Source organism: Papaver somniferum, chromosome 11 (genome assembly GCF_003573695.1).
Source record: "Papaver somniferum cultivar HN1 chromosome 11, ASM357369v1, whole genome shotgun sequence".
In the NCBI taxonomy this organism is placed as follows: domain Eukaryota; kingdom Viridiplantae; phylum Streptophyta; class Magnoliopsida; order Ranunculales; family Papaveraceae; genus Papaver; species Papaver somniferum.
The window spans coordinates 112018574-112045181 of record NC_039368.1 but is presented as its reverse complement, the minus strand read 5'-3'; the positions used below and the strand labels follow the sequence as shown (position 1 = coordinate 112045181).

General features: G+C 33.9%; 1 protein-coding gene and 1 long non-coding RNA gene across 2 annotated transcripts; both read right to left on the bottom strand.

The window, feature by feature from the left end:
• Positions 1–5360: 5360 nt before the first annotated feature.
• Positions 5361–9283, bottom strand: LOC113320700. The gene is made up of 5 exons (XR_003346249.1): positions 9039–9283; positions 8714–8944; positions 7638–8255; positions 6887–7344; positions 5361–6686 (listed from the first exon to the last, which is right to left on the bottom strand). It is a non-coding gene; the product is annotated as an uncharacterized LOC113320700 (long non-coding RNA).
• Positions 9284–24589: 15306 nt separating this feature from the next.
• On the bottom strand, positions 24590–26026 carry LOC113324923 (F-box protein At5g65850-like). The gene has a single exon (XM_026573198.1). The coding sequence runs from the start codon at positions 26024–26026 to the stop codon at positions 24590–24592; it is 1437 nt and encodes a 478-aa protein (XP_026428983.1).
• Between the last annotated feature and the right edge of the window lie 582 nt (positions 26027–26608).

Below are 26608 nucleotides of genomic sequence, written 5' to 3'. Positions count from 1 at the left end.
ACTGGTTATGCAGTAAAAGCAACTATGCAGAACTGCATAACTTATTATGCATAACTGCTTATGCAGTAAAAACAACTATGCATAACTGCGTAACTTGTTATGCATAACTTGTTATTATACATCTAAAGTTGAACTGCATAACAAGTTATTCAGCATATTCTTACTTCTGCATAACAAGTTATGCTTCTAATTTTAACTGCATAACAAGTTATTCAGCATATTCTTACTTCTGCATAACAAGTTATGCATCTAATTTTAACTGCATAACAAGTTATTCAGTTTTTTTTTACTTCTGCATAACACGTTATAACCTAAAATTAACTGCATAAGTTATGCAGTTAAATTTGAACTGCATAACAAGTTATTCAGCATATTCTTACTTCTGCATAACAAGTTATGCAGCTAATTTTAACTTCTGCATAACATGTTATAACCTGAAATTAACTGCATAAGTTATGTAGTCAAATTTGAACTGCATAACAAGTTATTCTGCATAACTAGTTATGCACTTAAATTTGAACTGCATAACAAGTTATTCAGCATATTCTTACTTCTGCATAACAAGTTATGCAACTAATTTTAACTTCTGCATAACATGTTATAACCTGAAATTAACTGCATAAGTTATGCAGTTAAATTTGAACAACATAACAAGTTATTCTGCATAACTAGTTATTCTGCATAACTAGTTATGCAGTTAAATTTGAACTGCATAACAAGTTATTCAGCATATTCTTACTTCTGCATAACAAGTTATGCAGCTAATGTTAACTTCTGCATAACATGTTATAACATAAATTAACTGCACAAATTATGCAGTTAAATTTTAACTGTATAACAAGTTATTCAGCATAACTAGTTATGCAGCTAAATTTGAACTGCATAACATGTTATTCAACATATTCTTACTTTTGCATAACTTGTTATGCAGATAAATTTAAATGCATAACTAGTTATGCCGCATTGTTTCCTACACCTGTTGTGCACCCTTTCAATGACAACCTCTAACATTTTTTTTAATTTTTTTTTGCAGTACTTTGTTAAAACAAAGGACAATGATGGGATTGCCAAATTTGTTGAAGAATTCATCTTTTCAGCATTGATACCGGTTGCAGCCATGAGGCATCCTCTAAATCTCCCTGTAAGAAAGGTAGCATCGACATAAATCATGGGATGAAGGTAACGGTAACCGCTGATGCATGTCTCGAAAGCAATAAAAAGACGCACAAACTTATTTGAAGGTGCTTCAACTTCTAAATCAGTTAAACTATCCTTGTTCGATTCAGTTTCATCGATTTGAACTTGAAAATCAATACAACTCCCAGGATTTGTGCTGCGAATGCCATCTACATACCATACCAGATGCGAATACGAAATGGCATCATCACCAAATATATCCTCATACACTTTCTCTCTTCCATTGTAACCTTGATAGTATTTCATATTGATATTGTAGCTATGTTTAAAAACTTTTTCAAATCAGAAGCTTTGACACTTGGATCACTTCTGATTTCTTCCTTGATAAGACTAGAAACAAATTTACTGCTGAGCCTGTGGAAAAGCCTTTGACATCCCACACCACAGTGATGACTTCTAGAATATTTCTTAACCTTAAGAATCATGTTTTCAACATCAACAGCACAAACCTTATACTCCCAAGGGCAATTTTCTTTAGAGCATTTTGCATAGAACCTGCTAGGTTCATTCTTAGTATATACAAGAACATACCCAGACTTTAGCTCGTATTTCTTCACTGCAATACGTACCTCTGCTACACCTCCAAAAAAAACTTTACCAACTTCACCAAGTAATTTATCCCAACCCTCAGTCCTAAGAACCTTGTTAACAGGGACAGAACCATCTTCAAGGAAATTCACCATAGCTTGTTCTGGTTCAGGTTCTATTACATGTATACTTGATGAAGCTCTACTACGACTGCTGGAACAATTGAAAGAATTGGAGACAACTTCAACAAGTAAATCAAAGATCTTCTGACCTTTATAATGGCAACGAGATACAAAACACTGAAGCAGAAAATCAGAATCAACTCGCAAAAACTTACTTCCATCATTAAAAGAAAAACTGACATGATGAGGTAGTAAACGAGTCCACTTCAGGCAAACGTCTGTCTTCAAATTCTCCAGAGTTGAATTGACATCAACATGATGTGCTAAGAATTCACTGAAGTAGAGAATCACAACTAGTGCACTAACAAAAGGCATTTCACCCTGCAAAACACAAAAAGAGAAAAAATCAAACATATATATCCTACATGTTGCTTCAGAAAAAAATTCTTACTCAAAATTAAAATATCAAATCAACAACAACAAAGATCAAATTTAAAAAATCAAATCATATCTATCCTGCATAACATCTTATGCAGATCCAAAATTAATTGCATGACCTGTTATGCATTGTTTAGAGTATCTGCATAACTTGTTATGCATATAAAAAGCCTTATTATATTGGTTACGCCTTCCCTGCATCACACATTGTTTAACTGCATAACATCTTATGCAGATCCAAAATTAACTGCATGACCTGTTATGCATTGTTTAGAGTATCTGCATAACTTGTTATGCATATAAAAAGCCTTATTATATTGGTTACGCCTTCCTGCATCACACATTGTTTTACTGCATAACATCTTATGCAGATCCAAAATTGACTGCATGACCTGTTATGCATTGTTTAGAGTATCTGCATAACTTGTTATGCATATAAAAAGCCTTATTATATTGGTTACGCCTTCCCTGCATCACACATTGTTTAACTTCATAACATCTTATGCAGATCCAACATTGACTGCATGACAAGTTATGCATTGTTTAGAGTATCTGCATAACTTGTTATGCATATAAAAAGCCTTATTATATTGGTTACGCCTTCCTGCATCACACATTGTCTTAATGCATAACATCTTATACAGATCCAACATTGACTGCATGACAAGTTATGCATTGTTTAGAGTATCCGCATAACCTGTTATGCATATAAAGTTATGCCTTCCCTGATGAGTGTTATTAAATCATGTTGCAGTTTCAGGAGAACTTTAGAGATGAGTACAGTGCAATGGAGTTGGAACTCTGTGAAATCGAAACTAAAAGATTGAATCGAAAAGATCTACATTGATCGTAAATTCAAAAAAAAGCTTAAAGTATCTAAAAATCGATTCGAAAACCTAAATTAAACTCTGTAACTTAGAATAATAGATCATAATCTTAAAGAAACTAAAACCTAGAATCGAATCAAGATTAAACAAGATCAGAATCAAAGTTAAACAAGATCAGAATCAAAGATAAAACGAACGAACCTGAGCTTGACTTTCAGATTATCTTTGCTGAGTAAATTGAATCTCTCAATCAGCTCCTTCTCAACTCTCGATAATTCAATACTTCAGCTCTCGCTCCGGCTCTATCTCAATCTCTCATAACAAAATCTCAATACAAAATCTCAAAACATAAAGTGAGGTTAAACTTGGAAATAAAATAAAAAGAAAACTGAATTTTGAAAATTTTGGGTTTCGGCAGAATTTATACGCCGATTTTGGGTGCGCGTGTGAACTTTTACACGCGTGGGTTTGACAGTGGTGGAAGCTGAGAAAATGGGTGTGGCTGTAGTTTCACAAAATAAAAATCGGTTGTAAATGGTAAAATAAGTAACGGACAATTAGGCTAAAGCTCCATCCATGGATAACCTATAATATGAGGTCCTTAGTTAAAAGAGTTTTAAAACCAAACCCCTAATTAAATATTTTTTTAATGGAGGTCAAAATGACCAAATTATCCTTGACTGTATAAGTGTCTAACCTAGGTTTTTTCTTACACGGAAACATTTTTTTCATTTTAGGAGAGGGAAAACAAATCTCACCTGAGAATACTGCAGATCGAAAACTTAAATTTCAGTTTTTTTTTTTGCAGATCAAACAAACGAAAATCAAAAACAGGTAGGTTTTCGATCAATCTTCTTCTTCATGTTTAATCTTTTCTTCTTCTTCGTGTTTCACATTTTCGATGAATTTGATCTGTTTTCATATGTTTTCGTTCTGTTTCTTGAGTCAGTCATTTTTGATTTGTTTGCTGATAAAGAAGAAGAAGACGAAGAGAGGTTTGCATCTGTTTTAGATCTTCTCATTTTTCCTTTATGGTTTTAGAGGTTGGATTTACATGGAATTGGTTGGAAATTTATGTTTTTTGTTCATGTATCATCTCAATCTCATGTTTAGGGGTCTAGGACTACTACTAATTGATGTTTTCTTACTGTTTAAACTGCAGATTCAGGTTCAATTGAAATCCATATGAACAACTAATTTGATTTTCTTACTGTTTAAACTACAGATTCAGGTTCAATTTACATTTTGTGAACTAGAATGGTGCAAGGAAGACAAAATCCTCCTGAAAAATATCCTGCCTTAAGAGGTATTAAGATGTGAAAAACTATTTTTTCCTTAACCATATCAAATTTACTATTTGAGTATATGTGTTGTTATGATCTCATGCTAGTGAAAACTATACATATGTGATGATCTCATGTAAATGCTTTTGAATGTGTAACTATAAAAGGGCTTGTGTAACTATAAGTTACACATTCAAAATCTTGTCACTGACTGTATTTTGGTTTGTATATTGAGTGTATAACTTGTAGTTACACATACAAATGAGCCTATAGTTACACATTCAAAATCTCACCACTGACTTGCCAAGGTGATGTGTAACTTTAAGTTACACATTTAGAATCTCATGTTTTAATCATATGTAATGCCTGTGAATGTGTAAATTTACAAAAAAGTGCATGTGTAACTATAAGTTATGATGTAGTTTTTACAGGTGGTAAGTAGAAGGTTCGATTCTCAGACTATTTTCTAAGGTTTGGTTTAAAATTAAATAAGGAAAAACTAATAAAGTTTGGTTTTCGTTACCAAGGAGAGATGAATCTAGGGATTCGAAGTCCACTACTTTTGACGATTTTAAATTAACAATTTATTATCTCAAACAATTACTCATGAAATACTCAAAACCATATTGAACCCAATCTCATGTTTTGGAAGATAAGACGTTTAAAATCAATTATGCGACTTTCGCCGTTACACAAAAATATAACCTCCTTCGCTTATATAAGATCGGTAGCTAAACCACCCAAAACAATTAAAATGAAGCATTTATAGAAGAGAAATTATTACTCATGAATAACACAAATAATAGAGTACTTATTGTCTAAGAAATAAAACTATTAATAATACATATAAAAAATAGCTTCCTCCAAAACCCTAGTGGAGAAATTACTCCATTATTACAAAAGAAAATTAAAAGAATGAAATAAAGACTCTACTATTTTTCTCAAACTCAAAACTCCGGCCTCCATATTCCATCTGCTTCAACCAGTATTTATAGTTTTTAAAGGAAACCACTTTCCTTTATCATATCCACTACCACATCATCATCCAATAAAAGTATGCCACGTGTCAAATAATACAAAAGTTTTCCAATCAGATTGCGCCATGTGTTAAATACTGCAATCAATATCTTAATTATTATTTTCAACCATAAATAATAATATTCTTTTCCAGATCTTCAAATATTCCATTACTCCACATCATAAGGAAATATTTTCTTCATTAAACAAAATATCTTCAGATATCCTGTATCATAATTAATATCTTTCACATGGTTTCCACACTTCTATACACTCAGTGGAATTCTTATCACACTCCCATATCCACATAATTGGACTTAATAAAATGATTCTCCATGTAATTGCTTTCGGCCTTAGCCCATTTAATCATAAATCACTTCATTTCCTCCATTTTTCCCGCAGATTTCCGTGTTTTAGTCGATCGAGCTTTATTTCCTTCAAAATACTTAAAACAAGTTTATTAGCAATAAAATGAGTCCTAGCTAATTTAATTATGGGTGAAAAAGCGTCGCACTTACGTGCTTATCAAGTTACACATTCAAAATCTCACCACTAACTTTCCAATTGCCTATGTAACTAAAATTTACACATGCAAAATATCACCTACGACTGTATTGTGTTTAAATAATAGTTACACATCAAAAATGACGTCTATAAATTAAATTTAAACCTTCATATGCATGTGTAAGTTAAGGTTACACAACATATAATAGAATGATTCAGTTTGTATACTTGGAAAATACACATTGTTTGTAACATGATTTTGATTTTGCAGTTAAAAAGGAGTGTATTTGATAAGTACATAACATACTAACTCATGTTATTTTTGTGTGTGATGTGTACAGGAAAATTAAGGTAATATTTGAATGCAATTAAGGATTTTGTAAAGGTAATAAAACCTATAGGCCTAATTGATCAAGAACCTTAATCCAACTTTTTAATGATTCTAATAGAATACTAGATGTGCGTCTATACCGACAACCTTGGAAAAACGCATTCGCATATGATTCAGGTGGGGTGGTTTCTATCTAATCAGCCACCCAATACCTAGGATTTGATCCATTGATGGGAAGAATAGTCTTCAAATGATAGTAACAGAAGCTATAGAATGAGTCTGGATAGAAAAGTGGAACACCACGCAAGAATCCTTCATGGCGATCCTAATGGAAGGTGATTGGCCTCCCTCGCCAACAACATGGGTCGGATTTCTTAAAAACCACTCCCAGTTTTCGTTATTCTCAGGATCGACTAGTGCCACAGCAAGGAAAAAAATCCTACAAAGTGTGCAGAAATGAAGTTAAAATAAGTTACACAAAAACAGAAAACAATGTGTAACTTGAAGTTACACATCCTAAAAAAAGATATGTAACTTAAAGTTACAGATGTTATTCCTCAATGTGTAACTGAGAGTTATACATGTATAACTCTCAGTTATCTCTCAGTTGCAGTTGTTCAGAAAACTTAAAAAACATACCTTTATTACCATTGATCCCAGTATATGCTATCAAGCAACCTCTGAATCTACCAGTAAGGAAAGTAGCATCCAAATAGACTATTGGACGACAAAACCGGTACCCTTTGATGCATGCAGAAAACGAGATGAAAATCCGTCTGAACTGTTTCTTTACAGGGTCAAATTGAAAGTCTATCACACTACCTGGGTTAGTTTCCCTTATAGCATTAATATATCATTCCAAGTTTGAGTAAGACTTCACATCGTATTGACTCATAAACCTTCTCCCTACCATTATAAGCCACTCCATGGTAATTCCATAGTTGGTCTGGAAATCATCAACAATTTGCCTTGGCTTCTTGTGAGGTTTTTTACGAAATTTTTCCTCAATCAAACTAGACGTGAAGTTGGTTGAGTATTTTTTTATTCAAATTGCGCCCACCAGCACCACAAGTATGCTCACGATTATAAGCTCTGACCTAAGAAAGTTCATACAATATATAAAAAATCAACCAAACACCAATCTGGTGCAAAAAACATCATGTGTAAACCAAAGTTACACATATTGTAATAAAAACTACAATACAATAGAAGCTGAAGAACACCAATCTGGTGCTAAAAACATCATGTGTAAATCAAAGTTACACATATTGTAACAAAAACTACAATAGAAGCTGAAAAAACACCAATTTAGTGCAAAAAACATCATGTGTAACCCAAAGTTAGAATAAAACATCATATGCTAAAAAATAACAGAACAAAAGAAAAATACCTGAAACATTTCGTTCCTTTTATCAATACTTCTGCACGAAATTTCCAGTCGCATTCTTTTACTGCACTTAGCCATGAACCTAGAATGCTCATTGTGTGTTACAACCATGTTGAAACCAGTGCCAAGATGGTAATTGGTGTAAGCAACCCGACCTCCTTAATTAACCCCTTCAACAAACACATGACCAATCTCACCAAGGACCTTAGGCCAACCATCCGACAACAAGGGTTTTGCAGGCTTGCTCCTATCTTCCAGATACATTCCAACTGAGAAATTGTTTCTCGAAGATGTACTAGAACCATTAGAAATAGAAGAAATTGCCCTAGATCTAGATGAGGAGGCTACATGAGTGACATTTCGCAAAAATATATCAAAAATTGTTTTTTTTTTACTATCTGTGGGGGAAGCAACAACTTGAATAGAATAATCACAGTCAACCGAAAGATCTTTCCCACCTTCTCGGAACAAGAAACAAATATAAAGTGGAGTAAATTGCTTCCATTGCTTGCAAACTTCGTCTTTAAAATCATCAAGTGTGGTTTCAATATTAACACGAGTGGTAATCAAATCTGAAAAGTAGCGAACAACAACAATGGAACTAACAACAACCATGACAACCTGAAAAAATCAAACATACAATAAGAATATCAAGAAAAAAAATATGAACGCAATTCACTCGGGGGCGTTGCCCCTCGTGAGAAGTATATCCTAAGCGGCAAGCTAAATAATACAAGATAAAGGAAAAAAATAGAAAATATGAGTAAAAGATACAAATGCTACAATTGTTTACAAATACACATGCAACAAGATATATATATGTGTAACTTCAAGTTACACATGCTTAAAAAAACAACAAGATATATATGTGTAACCTCAAGTTACACATTTCATAAAAAACAACATCTCTACCTAAATTTCTAGTGGTTGTTTTGAAACAATATTGTTTCTTCATCCTCTTCTCAATATCAACAAAAAAAACCAACAAATTCTGAACAAAATCTCATATGGGACATGCAAGAAAAAAGAAGAACAAAATATAGAAAAAAAATTGAAATCAAACCGAACAGAATTCGTACATAGATTTGTTGTTTTCTTCAGCTGAAACAATGTTATCTCTTCTTCTTGTTCTCAGCATCAATAAATCGAAATACAAAAGTGAAAACTAATATATAAATATCGAATCAATAAGATCCAAATCATAAAAATCGAAACAAAATCCTTCATAAATAAGAACGAAAACAAACCTATATTGATTACTGTATTTTCAAACCTATCTTCTTCCTCTTCTAAGAATCAACAAATACCAGCTAAAAAAAACAGAACAAAATCAGTACAGATCGAAATAAAAAAAACAAAGATAACCACAAATAACAGTAACAAAACATATAAATAGAAACATACCTGTTTGTTTTTCTTCAATACGTATACTTCTGGTCAGATCTGAAAAAACTAATCAACTAAATAATTTTCTCTCAAATAACGTAATATTCTTCCTCTCGTCTTCAATAGAACGAATCAAAAATCAATGCAGCTATTTTTTGTTCTTTAATGCAACAATTGTGTGAAAAAACAATTTAAATTGAGAAGATTTCAATTTCATGAAGATCAAATCGCCGAATTTGAAAGATGAGAGATAAGAAAAAACAATCTGATTTGGTTTTCTGTTACTGTTCCTGTATAAAACTAGTATAAATAGTGGAGGTTATTTTTGTTATTTTACCATTTATTTAAAAAAAAAAGATGATGTCAGCGAATCCGGGAAAATTCAAAATCTGGCCCCATATTTAAAAGTTCTGGGCCTAGAAATATCAAATATTGAAAGAATGGAGTTGATAGTGAAAGATCCATTTGGTGGGGCTTCTAAATGTTAAATCCATATAGTAGGGGGATTATAGTAGTTTTCACGATCAGTAACCCTTTAACCAAATATTTTTAATAATGGAAAATCTGCCCTTTTAGTATTAGTGATGAGTGCTAAAAAGTGCATATTTCTATATATTTTTCTTGGCATTTAACTCATCTTTTGTGCATTAATTCTACATTTTATCCCATATTCTGTATTTTCTTTGTTTTCAAGAATAAATATTTTTATTAATTAATTTTGCATTTTTAGGTAATAAATAAAGTTTGGATGAATAGCGGAGCGGAAAAGAGCAGAAAAGTAGTGAAAATCCGGGAGGAATTACACAAGGAAGCCGCGAAGAATGTTGTGCACAAGACCAAAAGGCTAGAAGTGGGCTTGAAGAAGAAGAATTGTCCTTAAAGAAGATATGGGCTTGGCATACCCAAGGCCCAAAACCCTTACTCAAACACATTTCCACTATCCAAGCCCGTCTCGGATTTCAGCCGTCAGATCGAAGCATTTCAGCATCCTACGGTCGCTCCATCATCGCACATCAAACTCCGAAGCCCCCGCTTTACATCGCAACGCCCATCTCCATCTTGGGTCGTCCGTTTTGCTACATCCCTTCATCCGACGGTCGCTCCACGCTTACCTCCGTATCGCCGTTGGATCCACCTACCATCTTCCCATCCATCGCTCCTTGTCGCAGATCATCAAACCTCGCTGAACCCGCCTAACACCCAAGCATCGAACACCCTATACCCATCGCCAAACACACCTTCTTCCAAAACCATCGAATCCATTATCTTTCCCCTCACCTCCGTCTGCAACTCCATCACCACCACTCCCTGCCACTGCCACAACCACCTTCTGCCACCACCACATCCACCACCAAAGCCATCATGGCTCCTACCAACTAAACCCATCCCCTACATCACGTCATATATCCCTCTCAGCGACTAATTTCACCCATTTTCACACCTCTAATCCCTAGCTGTGGAGTTGGTGAAATAAGTTGATGAGATGGATGTAATTGAAGCATGGGAAGGAGTAGAAGACGTTGAGGAAGCATGGGTCGACGAAATAGAAGCAGAAATCAGAGAGTTAGGTGAGTGATTTCGTATTTGGTGAAACCCTAATTTTACTGATTTGGGGGATTTTGAATTTTTTTGTTGTAACTATAAAAGGGTGTTAGGGGTTGTAAAATTGGGCATGCCTGGGCAAGCCAGAGCACCAATTGAGACTTGGGTTAGCCAAGCGCAAGGGTCCAGTTCAATTCCAATTTTTGTTATCAGTTCATGTTTATGATGTTATGATGTTCTAATTCATTGTGTTAAGGTTTAGATGAAACCCTAGTTGATAAGAATCCCCTGTTTGATTCACTGTTGCTCCATGAACTTAGAAGGAAAAGCATGCTTTAACCCCTGAATACACATTGATTTACTCTCACCTAGTATGTCATGCATCCTAGGTAGTTAGGTTAACACTTTGATGTATATTCAAGCTTAGTAAAATGATTTTAGCTCAATTTGTGATTTCCCATACTTTAAACAGATGGGTAATGCTAGGAATTGGCATTTTTAGTTCAATCTTTGCTTGGTTGTGCCTTAATCAGACAGCCAATTCTTGGATTTGACAGACTATTAACTTAAGGTTAATTCATGACATTTTGGTGATTTATCACACCTTCAAGGTAGTTGAGGCTGGAACCTCTATACTCCTTGATTGAAGAAGAGAACTAGGGTATCAAAACAGGGATTTCTATGAAACTAGGCTGTGGATTCAACAACCTAAACTCCAACTTCTCAGTTCTTTACAATCTTGCATCTCAATTCACTATCTACACTGCCTTGCATGCTGTGCACTGAGCATTGAGCCACATCATTGCCATTACTTCTAAATTCTTCTACCACTGCTGTTACACACTGTCTTTTTCATAGCTTAGAATAATTTAGCACTTCTTTAACTTGCACACTCCAAGTCTCTGTGGTTCGACCCTGCTTGCCCTGTTCTATACACTAGACCCTGTGCACTTGCAGGTATAGTTTGTGACTCTTTTTGAGAGCCACCAATTAGCACACTAATGTCTAATGATTAGTTACTAATAATTTTGATTATAGTGATTAATATTAATGATTATTGATTAAGATCATTTAGTTATAAATTTGTGTGATTATTGATTAAGATCATTTAGTTATAAGTTTGTGTGGATGAAAAATTTTGAGGAAGAAAAAAAAGATAGGTTTTTTTGGAGAAGGAGAAGGGGAAAGTGAGAAGAAAATCTTGTATTTTGATTCAATGGATGATGAGGATCAATCTTCATCTAAAAAATCTAGGAAAATATAACAATGATCCGGAAATGGCTGAATTCTTAGATTATGAGAATGATTTTATACAAACTCAAACTCAAGCTCGCACTCAAACTCAAACTCAAGATGATGATTTTTATGAGCCAAATACAGATGATGAATACATATATGAGGAACCCAATGCTTCTAATACACACGTACACGTCTATCTTATGTGTAATCTCACTTGTTTAGCTTGAAATCATCAAAACTTTGTATTTTTTTTACCATGGTTCGGCGAACCAGGAATATGTTCGGCTTAGAATCAGCAGCCGAACCCACCTGGTTCTTTACAAATGAAGAACAGTTTGGCTAGCTGAAATGTTTAAAGTTAGTCGCTGAACCTCTATTTTGTAACTTCGCGCCTATTTGCTAGATCATAGTTCGGATTATATGAAAGTTTCATAACAGACCGAACATATTCCTGAGAGTTTTGGAAGAAAACATGTTTATGGTTTGGCTTGTAAGATAAGTAGTACACAATCCTGAGAATTGTTGGGTTCAGAATTTGTTAATGGTTCGGCACATAATGGTTTCATTTCAATGCCCTTTGGTGTCTCAATACTCAGACCGCATTGTTGTGATCAGGGGTCTCATATATTCTCTTTTCCCAAGATTTGGCGTAATCGATAAACACCCTTTCTCCATCTTCGGGAAGACCATGGGGAAAACCATCATCTCGAGATGGGATTACATTATTCTCATGAGGAATATGCAAAACTGTAAACCGGGGTTCAGCAAGATGCTTCTCTTTCGGAGGTTTTCGTTGATGCTGCGGTTCTTCCTTAACATGACCACCATCACACACTATTACTTATTTTTCTTTCCTTTGTATCTCTAGCAGTTGTTCACGAATTTCTAATGCTTCGTCTTTGTAAATTCCTCTGCCTCCAGCTCCCAATAATTTTTTACCTCCTCCTCGAGGATCGGGTGTTTTAGAAGTAGAAGGTATAACCTCCATCCTCCTTCTCTTTTTAAATTCATTATTCCTAAAATAAGTATAAAACTTTACTAATTTATTAAAAGTTGGTGGATTAACTCAAGTTTAGGACTATAATAGATAAACAGTTACAGGGTTCGGCTACCCAGGGTTCGGCTACCCCGTAACACCTATTATGAGACGAACCCAATAAATTTCAATGGACTTTAAATCACAATGATATGTTCGTATTCTAATGGAAATATCATAACCGGACGAACCTAAAAACCTATATACATAGAATAGGGTTCGGCTAACCCGAAATACCCAATATGAGCCGAACCCATTTACTCACATTTAACTATCAATTAAAGATAATAATTCGACTTATAACGGAAATATCATAACCAGACGAACCTATATACCTATATTATACTTTGATAGTCAAATTCAACTACAATGCGCCCCCCCCCCCCCCCCCCCCCCACAAAGCAGGTAAACTCTTCAAGTGTTCTGCACTCAAAGCTTGAAACTGACGCACATTGAAGCTACCTGTGTACCTGCAAAATCTCTAAAACTTTGTCCACATCCTCCCATTTTAATTTAATATTTTTCTTGATAATAAGGGACCCCAAAAATGCCACATGGCGCAACCACAATCAAAGTATTACATGGTGAAGCCATGTCAGCATTGCTGCACATGTCATTGCCATGTCATCACCTACGCACCTTTTCGTATGAAGAGGCAAGAAAAAGGCAAAAATATGAAAGTGGACAGTCTGAGTAATTTTGGTAGACCAGAAATCACGGTGTTTATATTTCAGGTGAAGCGACCTTTCGGCTTTTCCCAAACACGTCTGTTTAATGCTAACGATTGATTCTGGTTATATCAGTATTGATATTCTTCATCGCATTCTAATTGGATGCTCCAACAGATATCATTACTCCAAAAGATACTGTTATAAGACACAATTTTATTGGCGACTCCAAAGTCCAAAAGATACTACCATAAGACACAATATTATTGGCGACCCAAAGCCTAAAAGATACCACCAGAAGACACAATTTAATTATTGACAACCCCAACGGATGTGAAAAAGAGATACATCCGTTATATATTTTCTACTACCCGTTTGTTTTCAACACCCTAAAATGATCAACGAAATCCCTTTCTAACAAGTCTTTCCGCAGATACGACATGGAAAAAGTTTTGAGCCCGCAGTGCGGGAGCAAAATTGAACTCGTATCTTTATAATCGTTGGATAAAAAAGATCTGACATCATCTAACCGAACATTTAACCACAGTTAGATATCCAAGTAGTAAATAACCGTATCTTTATTATATATATTTTTTAATAAATTATTTATTTTCATTAATAAAGATAAATCTTATTAAGTATTCACACGATCAAGGAATACTTAATAAGAATATATAAATCTTATTAAGTATTCATTAATGTATTTTTTTTGTATATGCGTATTTATTTTTGTCAAAACATATTAAGTATTCACACGATCAAGGAATATAATTAATATTTACAGTATCTTTTATGGAATTAGGAATATCGAGAATATTGAATATGAAAAAATTATAATTTTCGATAGAAACCATAAATATATTAAACATCTTTTGTGGGAAAAGAAATTTTTTTAGTTATATTTTTTACCTAATTAAATCTTATCTTGGAAAGTTTGTTTTAGAAAATATAAAAATAATATTTTTTTGGTAAATATAACCATTTTTTGAGTCAAAAATAAAACAAAATTTCTTTATTTCACAAAAACAACTCGAAAAAAGACTTTTTTATTTTGTTCTAGATCCCAGATGTCTGTTTTTAGAAGAAAAAAAAAGTAAAAATTATAGAATGAACCATATTAAAAATAACTATATTGTTACAGGGCCTACATCCCATGGATGTGCGGTCCAACTAGATTCTTAGGGTTGTATATAAAAGAAAATATGTAATGCTTCTACTCTAACTCATAATAAGATTGTTCTTCTTCTTCCCCTTATCTTTCTCTGTTTCACCTATAATTTCTACTACAAAACGTCATCAACAACGAGCTCTAACCCTGCTGCTAAGAATTTTTCTTTTAGATTGATCTTATACTTCTCAATCAATAAAATCAAAACCGCATACAAAAAAAAAATGTTGGATATGTATATCTGTTTTGTTCTCAATCGGTGGATTCTACCTCGTGGAGATTCATCATACTCGGGTTCTTGTTTTATTCTCTCTCAACCGTACTCATAAGGTATACCTAAACCCGTTTTTACATTTTCTCCCATCTGACCTCTGTTTGCTATGTTTGTGTGATGAACTTGCATGTGATTAATCTGATTGTACTGATTTTATTGAGTGGGAGATTATATATTTTATAATATATTTATCTGTTTGTACGGTGATTGATTGAATAGTTTTATCATTATTATTTTATATTTGTTAGTGAGATATGATCCACTAGATGTTGTCTTCCATGCTATGAGATATAAAACCATGCTACGATTGATTGACATACTATGACTATTATATTATATATATGGTGTAATCATAAGATTTTGTTTGTTCTTTGTTTCAATTTTTTTAGATGCGTCATCAGATCTTTGTCATGTTTGATATGTCTATATATATATATAATCCATACTTAATAATATTGTTTGGTGTATATAAATAATATCATCTGTTTTCATTCCATTATTATTTTAAATAAGAATAATAATAGCAATGAAGACTCTTTTTTTTAACATTTTTTTTATCAGTATATGAAAGTCTTCTGTTTGTGTGTCAATGAAGTAGGTTAAATTTTATCTGGTCATGTATATGCCATATTCATATTATGTTTGTATTATTTGTTTAGAAATTTGGTCGATGTGTACTGTTAATATGAGGGATGATTTGTTTGTATTTATATGCCATGGAATGTTTTAATTGATTTGTTCAAAACTGTTTTTCATTTAATCCTGTTTTAATTGATTTTTTCATTTAATCCTGTTTTAATTGATTTGTTTGTATTTGTACGCCAAATAGGTTAGATTTCATTTAATCCTGTATAGTTATAATTTTGTGATTTTGATTTACTATAATTATTGTGTGTTGTTACATTTTTCTCATAAATTTTGTTCTATTAATTTTATAACGCCTGTATTCTTATAAAAATGAATATTATAATGAAACATTTTTTTAGCTTCATAAAAATGAAACAATATTAATTAATATACAATTGGAACTAATTAATGAATTAATGTTAATTAACAATATACATGGTAATTAAAAGATTTTTCATAAATATTAATTACTTAAATAAATATTTTTCATAAGATTTGTCATAATATTAATTAATAATATACATGTTAACTAAAAATGAAAAATAAATAAATAAATAAATTAATTAATGGTAACTAATATATAATAACCATAATTACCTTCCACTAATAAATAAGAGTAAAAATATTTTCATGCATTCATGCAAAGTCAAACATAGAATAAATATTTAGTTAAATACATTCATGCACATGCAAATATAATTAACATAATAATTAAAACATATTCATGCATTCATGCAAGTCAATTTAGTTTCCACAAATACATTCATGCACATGAAAATACAATTAAAATAAAAATAATAAAAATATTTTCATGCATTCATGCAAAGTTAAATATAGAGATAACTTTTAGTTTCCACAAATACATTCATGCACATGCAAATACAATTAATACAATAATAATTAAAATATATTCATGCAAGTCAATTTAGTTTCCACAAGGACATTCATGCACATATACAATTAGAATAATAATTATAATTATATCATATAAATATCACACTTATTAAAAAATGGTGTCATTTAATTGTTTGTTTTATTTCCTGTGAAACCAAAACATTAAACTGCACTACTACCTTTTTTTTGAATGGGCATGTAACTCTTCATGGGCCTTGAACACATTATGACCTTAACGAGTTAACACTACTAACTGGATCATCGTAATTTGGCCGTTAATCAGGTTATGGTTTTCTTTTAGTAAGGTTTTTTCCATTTGGACCAAACTCGACTCAAAAATGACATTTTGGACTCAGAAGTACTTGAACATCATTATTGTGTATTTGAGGTGGAAATCATTTCTTTCAAAAAGAAAAAGCAATTTATTCCTGCATATAACTTTATGTCTACACATGCATCCAATTTTTATGAAAGAACTCACAAAAAGTGATATGAGTCAGATTTTTTCCCCCTCTTCCATTTTTTATATTTCATCAAAACTAATGAACTAGTATATGCTAAAGTATCAACAAGAGATTCACTATATTTAGTAAGCTATTCAACCTAAAGTAAATGGTTGACATTCAAAATGAGATTCTCTTGGCCTGTTGAGATAAAAGAAATTTCTCAAATTAAGCTAAATGTAGTAAAATTAAAAATGGAAAGAACCCCGAAGTAATGAGGGTTAGACGTATCGACTCATATAAAGCATGTGAAAAGTGACATATGTATCATGAGACAAAGATTTACTTTTGTCTTCGGCAGTAATAACACCAATACACAAGTATCAACCGAGTATGGGATTAGCTAAAATGTAATTGTAGCTCCCATAATAAATGAAAGAGTTGGAAATGCACATGGTCATAGGTACTGGTATATAAAATGTAATGTGTGTATCATAGTAACAACCAATTTTCACCTCAACTTTAATGGCAATAAGAACTTTGCTGGGCCAATTGACTATCTTAGTGAGTTGAACTAGATCCAATGTGTGCACTTATGGAATGAAAACACGAGACATAAATCTAAAGCACTTGATATATATTGGGTGAAACGTAATATATATTCACTCTAAAGTACTTTGGGTTGAATCCCACTTTATTACGTAATAAGGTGACACAACTTATTAAAACTCTCAAGACCCAAATGTCTACCTGATAGTTGTTTTTCTTCCATTAATTTAAGGAATTTAAACTAGTTGTTGAACTATCTCCTTATAATGTTACTATGAGGATTGGATCATCAAGCGCAGCATTGCTCAAAAATTTGTTTTCAAGATAGAACAAAGACGTCGCAAAATCTCTATATGTACCAAGAGATAATCACACCTTGTTAAATTCTTAAGTAACCCGTGCAAATGGATATCATGTGGAACATCACAACGATGAGAATGTAATTGATTGCATCTTTCATAGTCTTTAATATATTTGGAAGGAAATATATTTTTGAGAAACTAATGAGTTAACCTAGTGAAATGTAATTCACTATAATATTTGGATTATTGAATCCATATTGACGTCGAAGATGAAATGTTAGGAACTGACTCATACAGGCTTTGTGCATAACCATAAAGCAACTTTGGTTGTGACATGATGATTGTTTTGAAAGAACTCATACAAATATCACTTTATTTGGGTGAATGAAAATGGGAAACAGATTGACAGAATGCAAAGAGACGGCATATCTCTCAATAAGTGTTCTCTCAATAAGTGTTTTCTAAAGTGATATCTTTCTAAAGTAAGAAAAATATCACTCATTTTATAAAGCCTTCAGTAAAACAGGATCGAGACCGTCCTAAGATGCAAATGGTAAACAATCCTTATTACAAGGAAAGCAATTTGATATTTAGAAAAATATCCATATAGAATGCGTACCATTAAAGTGACTTATGGCTCTCGTGGATGTTTTTATATTTTGGACTAGTTATAGTTTCCAAGAAATTTTGCGTATGGAAAACTACTAGCACTTAAAATACATGTAAGGGCTCACCACCCATTGTAAATGCTAGCGAGTGTACATCAAAAGGATTTGATGAATATTGCATGTTTAATAGGATTAATGTAAAGCACCTTATACCCATTGGTCTCACATAGACTACCATCAAATGTTACAGATGATGTCTAAGGAATAGGTTATGCGTAGTAACCTACCTTTTATTGCTTTGGGGATATGTAATATTACGCGCATCTTTACTTAAATAGTTTTTAGACCCCAATATTAGTCAACCTTTTTTTACGTACCAGTTGGTAACTGGATTTAAGCCTGACATTTGTGTTCTTACGCATTTTTGGTTGCACTATACATGTGCCGTTACGATTCCATATCGTGCTATGATGGGTCTTCAAAACTGTTAAGTAGTTATGTTGGAAACGAGTTCCCAACAATTATCCGCATTTTTAAAACCTTTGGCAGGAGATATCTTACCGCTAGATTTGCGGGTTGTCATTTTAATGAGACAGTCTTCCCGTCGTTAGGGGGAGATAAGAAAACGTATTTTCTAAGGGAACGACAACAATTGTTGTGGTGTGTTCCCACCGTGTCTCATATTGATTCTTGTACTCCACAAATGTAAATGTGAATTGACAAAAAATAATAGATTTTCTGAATATACACTGATATCGCTAAAGTGACAAGATCACACATACCAGCTGAAAATATTCCTGCAAGGTATGGGGTACACCATAAACTTAGGTGTTGCAACTACACTTGGTGGAAGTGTAGTTGAGGCCGTGGCTCCATAAAGGAAGATGGAGAGACCACCAAGTTCAATCAATCCTCACCTAGAAAGGAAATAGGTGAGTAAGACACAACTTATTTATGTCATCAAAAACCATCTCATAAGATTGTCTCTCACTACGTCCATGAATCAAACTGGAGGACGCTCTGAATTTTTAAATGATTCTAGGGAAAAATGAAATCCTAACGGATTATGAGAATGCACATGAGTCAGTGGAAGGATCATGCGTGCATAGTGATGATATAATCCACAAATAGTTGCTCAAGAAGTAGAGCACAATGAGATCGAACCACGCTTTATTTTGATTAATTTCAAATAAATAGCGTATTTGGCCTATGCAATCCAGGTAGAAGTTAGTTCTTTGACAAATATATAGGTATTTGTTGTGGTAGTGCTAACCAACCTAGTATAAAGCCTGTGGGACATACATGATTAATTTGTCACAAAGCATAATGATAAGAAAGCAACCTTAAAGTATAAAGACTCGCCTTGTGGCGCGAGGTTTCTCATAAACCCCTGGAATTGTTCTCTTGTAATGAACTTTATAGTGTTCCGCTACTTAGTTAGCTTGGTAATTTCAAAAATACTTGAAATACAGCATATGTATGTGGTTGTTACGTATCTCTGAAAGAATCAAGAGATAGAAGATATTTGCAAAAGTGCATGATGGCTTTTTTCTTCCCAAGTCGAATGACTCTAAACCACAGAGTGTGTTTTCAATTACACTGGAACACTCACTTATTGATTTAAACAATCAGGCGGATATGGTATACCCGTTTAAGTGACTATCTGATTGGGAAGGGATAAACAAGTAAGGTTTTTTGTGCCATGCGTATTAAATAAGTTCCCGATTCATAATTATAGCTATCTGTGTCGACAATATGGACATGATAAGTAATCTTATAAGCTATTTAAAATCTGAATTTGAGATGAAAATCCTGGAAATCTCGATCTTATCTATGTTTTGTTCTAGAAGACCGAGCTTGTGGTATATTATTCCACCAGTTTTCATATTCTATTGTCAGGCAATTTAACAAGGACATGCATCCTGCTAGCACTCCCATGATTAGTCGAGTTTCAAATGTACATAAATGACCAATTCGTCTAAAGGAAGATGACGAAATTGTGTCGGAAGATGAACTTTCCTTATCTAAGTATAATAGACACATTATTGTACTTAACATAATATATTCGACCAAATGTTATATCCTCAGTGAATTTGTTAGCTAGATATAGCTCAGCGCCAACGCAACGTCATTGGAATGGTATAGTGAATGTAATCATGTACTTAAAGGTAACCATTGACATAAACTTATATTATCCCTTCAAAGACATAAAAAGGAATGCTAACGAAAGTGCTATCCAAAGGTTGTTGATTATGAAAGAACAATAATCTATTCTCCAACGAAAGTAATCAGGGGGAGATATGGTAGACTATTTTCTAAATCATTATTGATATTCAATTTCGAAAAATACATGACTAAAGGAACTGTCTGGAATAACTCTGAAAGTAATCAGGGGGAGATGCCGACATCAGGGGGAGGATCCAAGGATATGATGTCGACATATTTTACTTCGAAATTGAAGTTATGTTGTACTGTTTTTCCCTTCGATCGAGAATAGTTTTTCCCAAAGGGTTTTGTTACTCGACAAGGTTTTTAGCGAGACAACACTAAAAACATCAAGTATGTTGAACATTGAAGACATAAAGATCGCGTGGATATTACTGAAAATATCGGAATCAAAGAAATGAAACGTGATAGTATGTTAAGCAACATAACTTCCAGAATCAATAACATGGTCTTATAAACATTTAAAGTCACCAAAGTAAAGTGTGATAAACTCCTTTTGACTGCATTAGACTAATGAAAATTGTCTGACAACAGGGGGAGCATCTAATGGTGTGTTAAACTATTTTCCTTCACCGAGGTTACTCTTTCCTACATTGCTTTTGTTACTCGACAAGGTTTTTAATGAAACAACAACAAACACCGGGAATGTGATTTCCCAGCTAAGGCTATTGTCTTTCCCACGAGGATTTTTTGCCTTAGAAGTAGTGAAACAACTAGTCAACTTCAACGAAGCAAAGTGATCATCTGCAACGGGTCACCTTTACTTGCATCTGTCTGGTTGTACTCTTTTTCCTTCGTCAAGGTTTTATCCCACTGGGTTTTCCTTGTCAAGGTTTTAATGAGGCAACATATTCAAGCCTAACTATGTCCTACGTTTACGTAATATTGTACCCTTTTTCTTTAGTTCAGGTTTTGTCCCTTGGGGTTTCCCTGACGAAGTTTTAACGAGGCAATTAACTTAGACTCGTCGATCTTTGAAGATCGTATTGCATGTGATGAACTACATGTAAAATACGAGACAACATGTGAAGTACTACATGTGAATAGCTGTACCAAGGTTTCGTCCCACTAGGTTTTTCCTTGTCAAAGTTTTAATGAGGCAATTGATTTCGGCACAAATCATCAAGGAGATGACGACATTTGAAGAACTATATGTGAAGCACCATGTATAAAGTTTTGTTTTGTTATTAAACCGCACAAGGGGGAGTGTTACAGGGCCTACGACCCATGGATGTGCGGTCCAACTAGATTCCTAAGGTTGTATATAAAGGAAAGTATGTAATGCTCTACTCTAACCTCCTAATAAGATTGTTCTTCTTCTTCCCCTTATCTTTCTCTGTTTCACCTACAATTTCTACTACAAAAAATATTGAAAAACGTTCATTCTTGTTTATTGCACCTATTTTGATTTGATTTCTCGTTCTTAATTTTGTTTTCAGATGCTCCGGATGTTATACTAACGATTTTGTATTTTTACTGTTGGACATGACTACTAATTAACTTATTCACAAAAGAGGAAGACTCGATACTTCAATATACATGTATTAATTTTGATTTTAAATTCCAATCATTCAGAGTTTGATCGATTTTTAAAATGCAATTGTAATCAATCAAATTTTTCTTTTTAACTTTAGTAAATTGGAATTGCAATTAGGATTACTTTTCTAGCTATAAAAAGTGTAACTGGACATTGAACATTGAGTTATTTTTTATAATTTTATTTATCGATATAATTTTTTGATGAGATCATGATGAACAACGAATATTTTGATGTGATTTATTTGTGATTTTTAATTTCAAACATAAATATTCTTTAAATTAGGATTAAATATATTCACAATAATTTTATAATATATTTTCGGTAGTATTATGAAATTTTATAAGATATAATTGGTTTAGGTAAGTTTTTTATTTTGTATGATTGATCGAATATTATAATATCACCAAAAATAATCTAGATATTTCAAGCAAGATTTTTTTTTGAATATTTTTTAAGATTTAGTATCTTATTATTGGTAAAAAAAAGAATCCTTTTTTTTTGTTTTAATTTAGTAAGTTTTTAAAAAACAAAAACAACAGATGGGGCCAGAATCAACCAGAAGCGAGAATTAACGTGAAACTCTAGTGAATGTGGAGCTCCGGTGAATGACAACGCTTTAAAAAACTCTGTTATTATATAGAGAATTGCTGTTTAGAGGGAACTAACTATTAGGCTTAGTCCAATGGATATCCAAGATTCAAGATTTGGAGCCAGAACCGTCGTTTAGGTGTCGTAAATTGCCTTGAATCCCAGAGTTGTCTTCAGTTTGGTTGGATGTGAGACGGAAGCAACTTTGGCACGCCATTTGGAATGACGAATCTAAAAGCATCACACGCCATTAGAAATGACGTTTTATCACTACTTTATAAAAATTTAAATAGAAATATCATATAGACCGTTGGATTCATAATTTTATTGGAGATCTAAAGATTGATAACGATGCGCCATTTCAAATGTCATCTTACGCGGTTTCAAATGGCGCTTTTACTTTGAATATTGAATTTTCACTAAATTTGGTCCTTGGAATTTGATGACGTGGATTCAGCGAGAAACTTGAATCTTACCCTTCTACTACGGTAAGCCTTAGAAAGGTGGACTTTCTAATGTGGCTGGGCATATTTCTTCACTAAACTAATAACAGCCGCAAACTATGTCATGAAGCAAGCACAAGAATGTCAAAGGTTATATATAGTTTACTCCAACACCCCGAAATACATATAACATCTTGGTTTTCTCTTTGTTTAAAGGAATTGACGCAAGGGCACCCCCATTGCATCCTACGCATATTAGATATATCAAAGTTGGATAAGATACCAAACGAGCACCAAAATATTCAAAAGGGAGCGTCAGTAAGGTTAGTACGTAGTAATTTGAAAATTTTGTGGAAAAGGAAAAGAAGAACACAAGCAAAGAAAGGGAGCTGGCAACACTTTTGAAGCTTGTAACACAGTTATCAAAAAAACAAATTTAATGCTACTGACTCCGTTGAACCTATTTTCGCAACCTGCAAGGTGTTTCTTGAAAGACAGCATAAAAGCGCTGAAATCACTACCCGCAAGTTTTTATCAGGATCACACTAATAGCAAAACAAATTTAATGCTACTGACTCGGTTGAACCTATTTTCGCAACCTGCAAGGTGTTTCCAAATTACATATTCAGATTGAACTAATGTAGGATATATGCAGGAGATAATCCATTGACAACAATCATACCAGCTAATTCACTAGGGATATACCACTCTCTGTTGGTATTATCATAACCGCATATTCAGATTGAACTAATGTAGAAAAAGTAGGATGTCAATTACTCGAAGAAAACAGCAAGAAACAAAAGCATGAATAAGAAAACCATAGTCAATTATAGCTGATAAAGGCATAAGAGTTGCGGTACACACCAACCTTCATTCCAGATGATACATACCAATTGAGGGCACCTAGCAGTAGCAAATTTCATAACAGTTACAGAATCAAAGAACGAGCAGCAGCTGCAAGAAGCAAACCACCCATGCAAGAGAATCCCTCATACGGAATCGTAACTTCTCATGGTCTCCCTATGCTATTTCTGTTTGAGGAACTAGGTTTGTAAAAGCCTACAACTTCATCCATAGTTGAGAGTTCAATATCTTTGAAAGACGAAAAAAAACAAAGATACGCTGACTAAAAAGTACGCATTCCTAATAACGATTATAGCTTAAAAAAGAACAAAACGTCTGCCCAGGCATATTTTACGACTTGGAAATTAGAAGAAAATTTTCATTCTTGTATGTTCTCGGCAAACAGCAAAGTGCCCGAACCTAACGAGTATATAATGCAGTCATATATAAATGAAAAGAACTAAACTGTAACAGAATCATTTTCATTCTCAATAAGAAAAAGAATCGTTATTTTTGAACATTGCTCTCGAGCAATGATCAATGTGATTAGACCTTAAAAACATACTAAAACATGGACCACTAATAATCCATGTATGCCTCGCATGCCGCTTTAAATACGGATTTGGTGGTGAGCACGAATAATCCAAATTCTCGTCGACTTTCAAACACATATTTTTTCAAGCTGTTCATGTCAACGTCAAATAACCTACTAGCTTTTGCGGGCACGAAGGTGCGTAAACAAAGAACGTTTTCCACAAGATTGTTCACATGATACTCCACATGGCTAGCTGGGGGCATTACTACCTTGACATATTTCATGTGCATATCACGCAGCTGAAAATCTTTCCCGTCGAACCAGTGGAATAGAATCCGATCATCAGAGAAGCCCATTAGACGAGTTGCGTCAAGGAGAGGAAGTGGAAACGGAAGAACAACAGGAGTTTCCTTGATCCAAACTTGCTTGATTCTGTCCCTTAATGTATGCAAGTGAAGCTTAAGATTCTGACTACCTGATTGTTTTTCAAGGCGTGCAACACATAGAGCTCCTTTGTAATCAAGAAGATGAACCAATTGTTGTTGCTTCTCATCAGCTGAAATGCACTCAGTCGGGAATCGAATGAGATGAAAACTCTCATGGTGGAGGTCGAATGATATCAATGGATAAGGCTCTGTTGCACCTCTCCAGTAGAGAACCCCATTGCAAAAGACGGAAGATTTATTCAAAGTCCATAATTGATCAGAAGCTCTGAACATGTTACTCGAGTTGAGGTTTATTGTGACCTCTCTCCAGCATGAATCAGCTCCGAATGTAAATATGAAGCACTTGAACTCACCGCCAAAAGTACTGCGAGCAACAAAGACAAGCTTGTATTTGTTGCTCAAGGAATCAAACCCAAAACCCATACATGTTATTATTGCATTATCAGCATCGTAATTAGCAATGGGTGGAGGGCATATGGATAATACCTCATCCCTGCTTGGGTTACAAACCCAAATGAAATTTTGATGGGCATCCATGTATGGGTAACAGTACAAGCCATTGCAATGTCCGAACACAAGAGGTCTGCTTGTGGTGAAAAGCTCATATGATTTTTTAACATCGATTTCATCCTTTTCTAAATAGAAGAACTCCTCTTTGATTGTATAGCCACACTTGGGCGGACAATCCCAACTCAAGTGGAAACTGAGACGCAGTTTTTTATTCGGTAATTGGCGACGGAGATGAGTTGTAGCAAAGATATGGTTGCGGCAAATAGTGTTGAACCAAAGCTTGGAAACGCAGCCCCACTGAATCAGAGAATTAGGAGGAAGTCTGTGTAGAATCTCTTGAATAATTTCATCAGGAATATGTTGAGGAATTGGGATTATACTCTTCAATCTCTTTTTTGCTGCTAATTGTTTCTGAATTCTATTACGTCTTACTTCCTTCTCGACCTTCATCAATGCTTTTCTTTTCCTGAATACTAATTCAACATCCCTCTTGATCACATTTCCATCATCAATTGGCAACGGCATCCTCGATCGATCTTGGATTGAATTCCTCTTTTACTGTAACCCTAGAAATGTTTTTCTGCCAACCACTCTTCGAACGCGACTCTCTCTTTCTCTTTCTCTAGGTCTTTTCTATGTTTTATTTATAACTTACCCACCCACCCACCAGTTCCTCTTAGTCGACCTTCTCCCACGTAGGCGTAGGATTTCACATGTGGGAGTGTGGGACTAAACTCCCCTTCCCTAGATTTTTCGCCTTTCAACTCGGGGCAGGGGTTTATATAGTCGATCTTTGTCATTCTTTTTCCGCGTGACAATCTATGTGGGACTAATAGATAGTTCATGATGCCTGTGTGGTATATGGTCACCTATGTGGGACTAATAGATAGTTCATGACTCCTGTGAGGTACATGGTATATCTGGTTGCGAAAATCATAGATTCTTGTGAGGTACATTGTGTGTTTGGTTGCGAAAATCATAATTTCGACAAATTTATGTTGTATCCCTTATGTAAAGGGCTACCCTGTAGTCTGCCCTTCTCTTCTCTAGCTGTGTGCTTTAGTAAGTTAGCTAGGCTGTCAATTGGTTAAGTGTATGACCGTTGAT

What these genes read in the sequence shown, in the direction of transcription:
- LOC113324923 (XM_026573198.1), bottom strand. Translation starts at nt 26,026, where the DNA reads ATGCCGTTGCCAATTGATGATGGAAATGTGATCAAGAGGGATGTTGAA.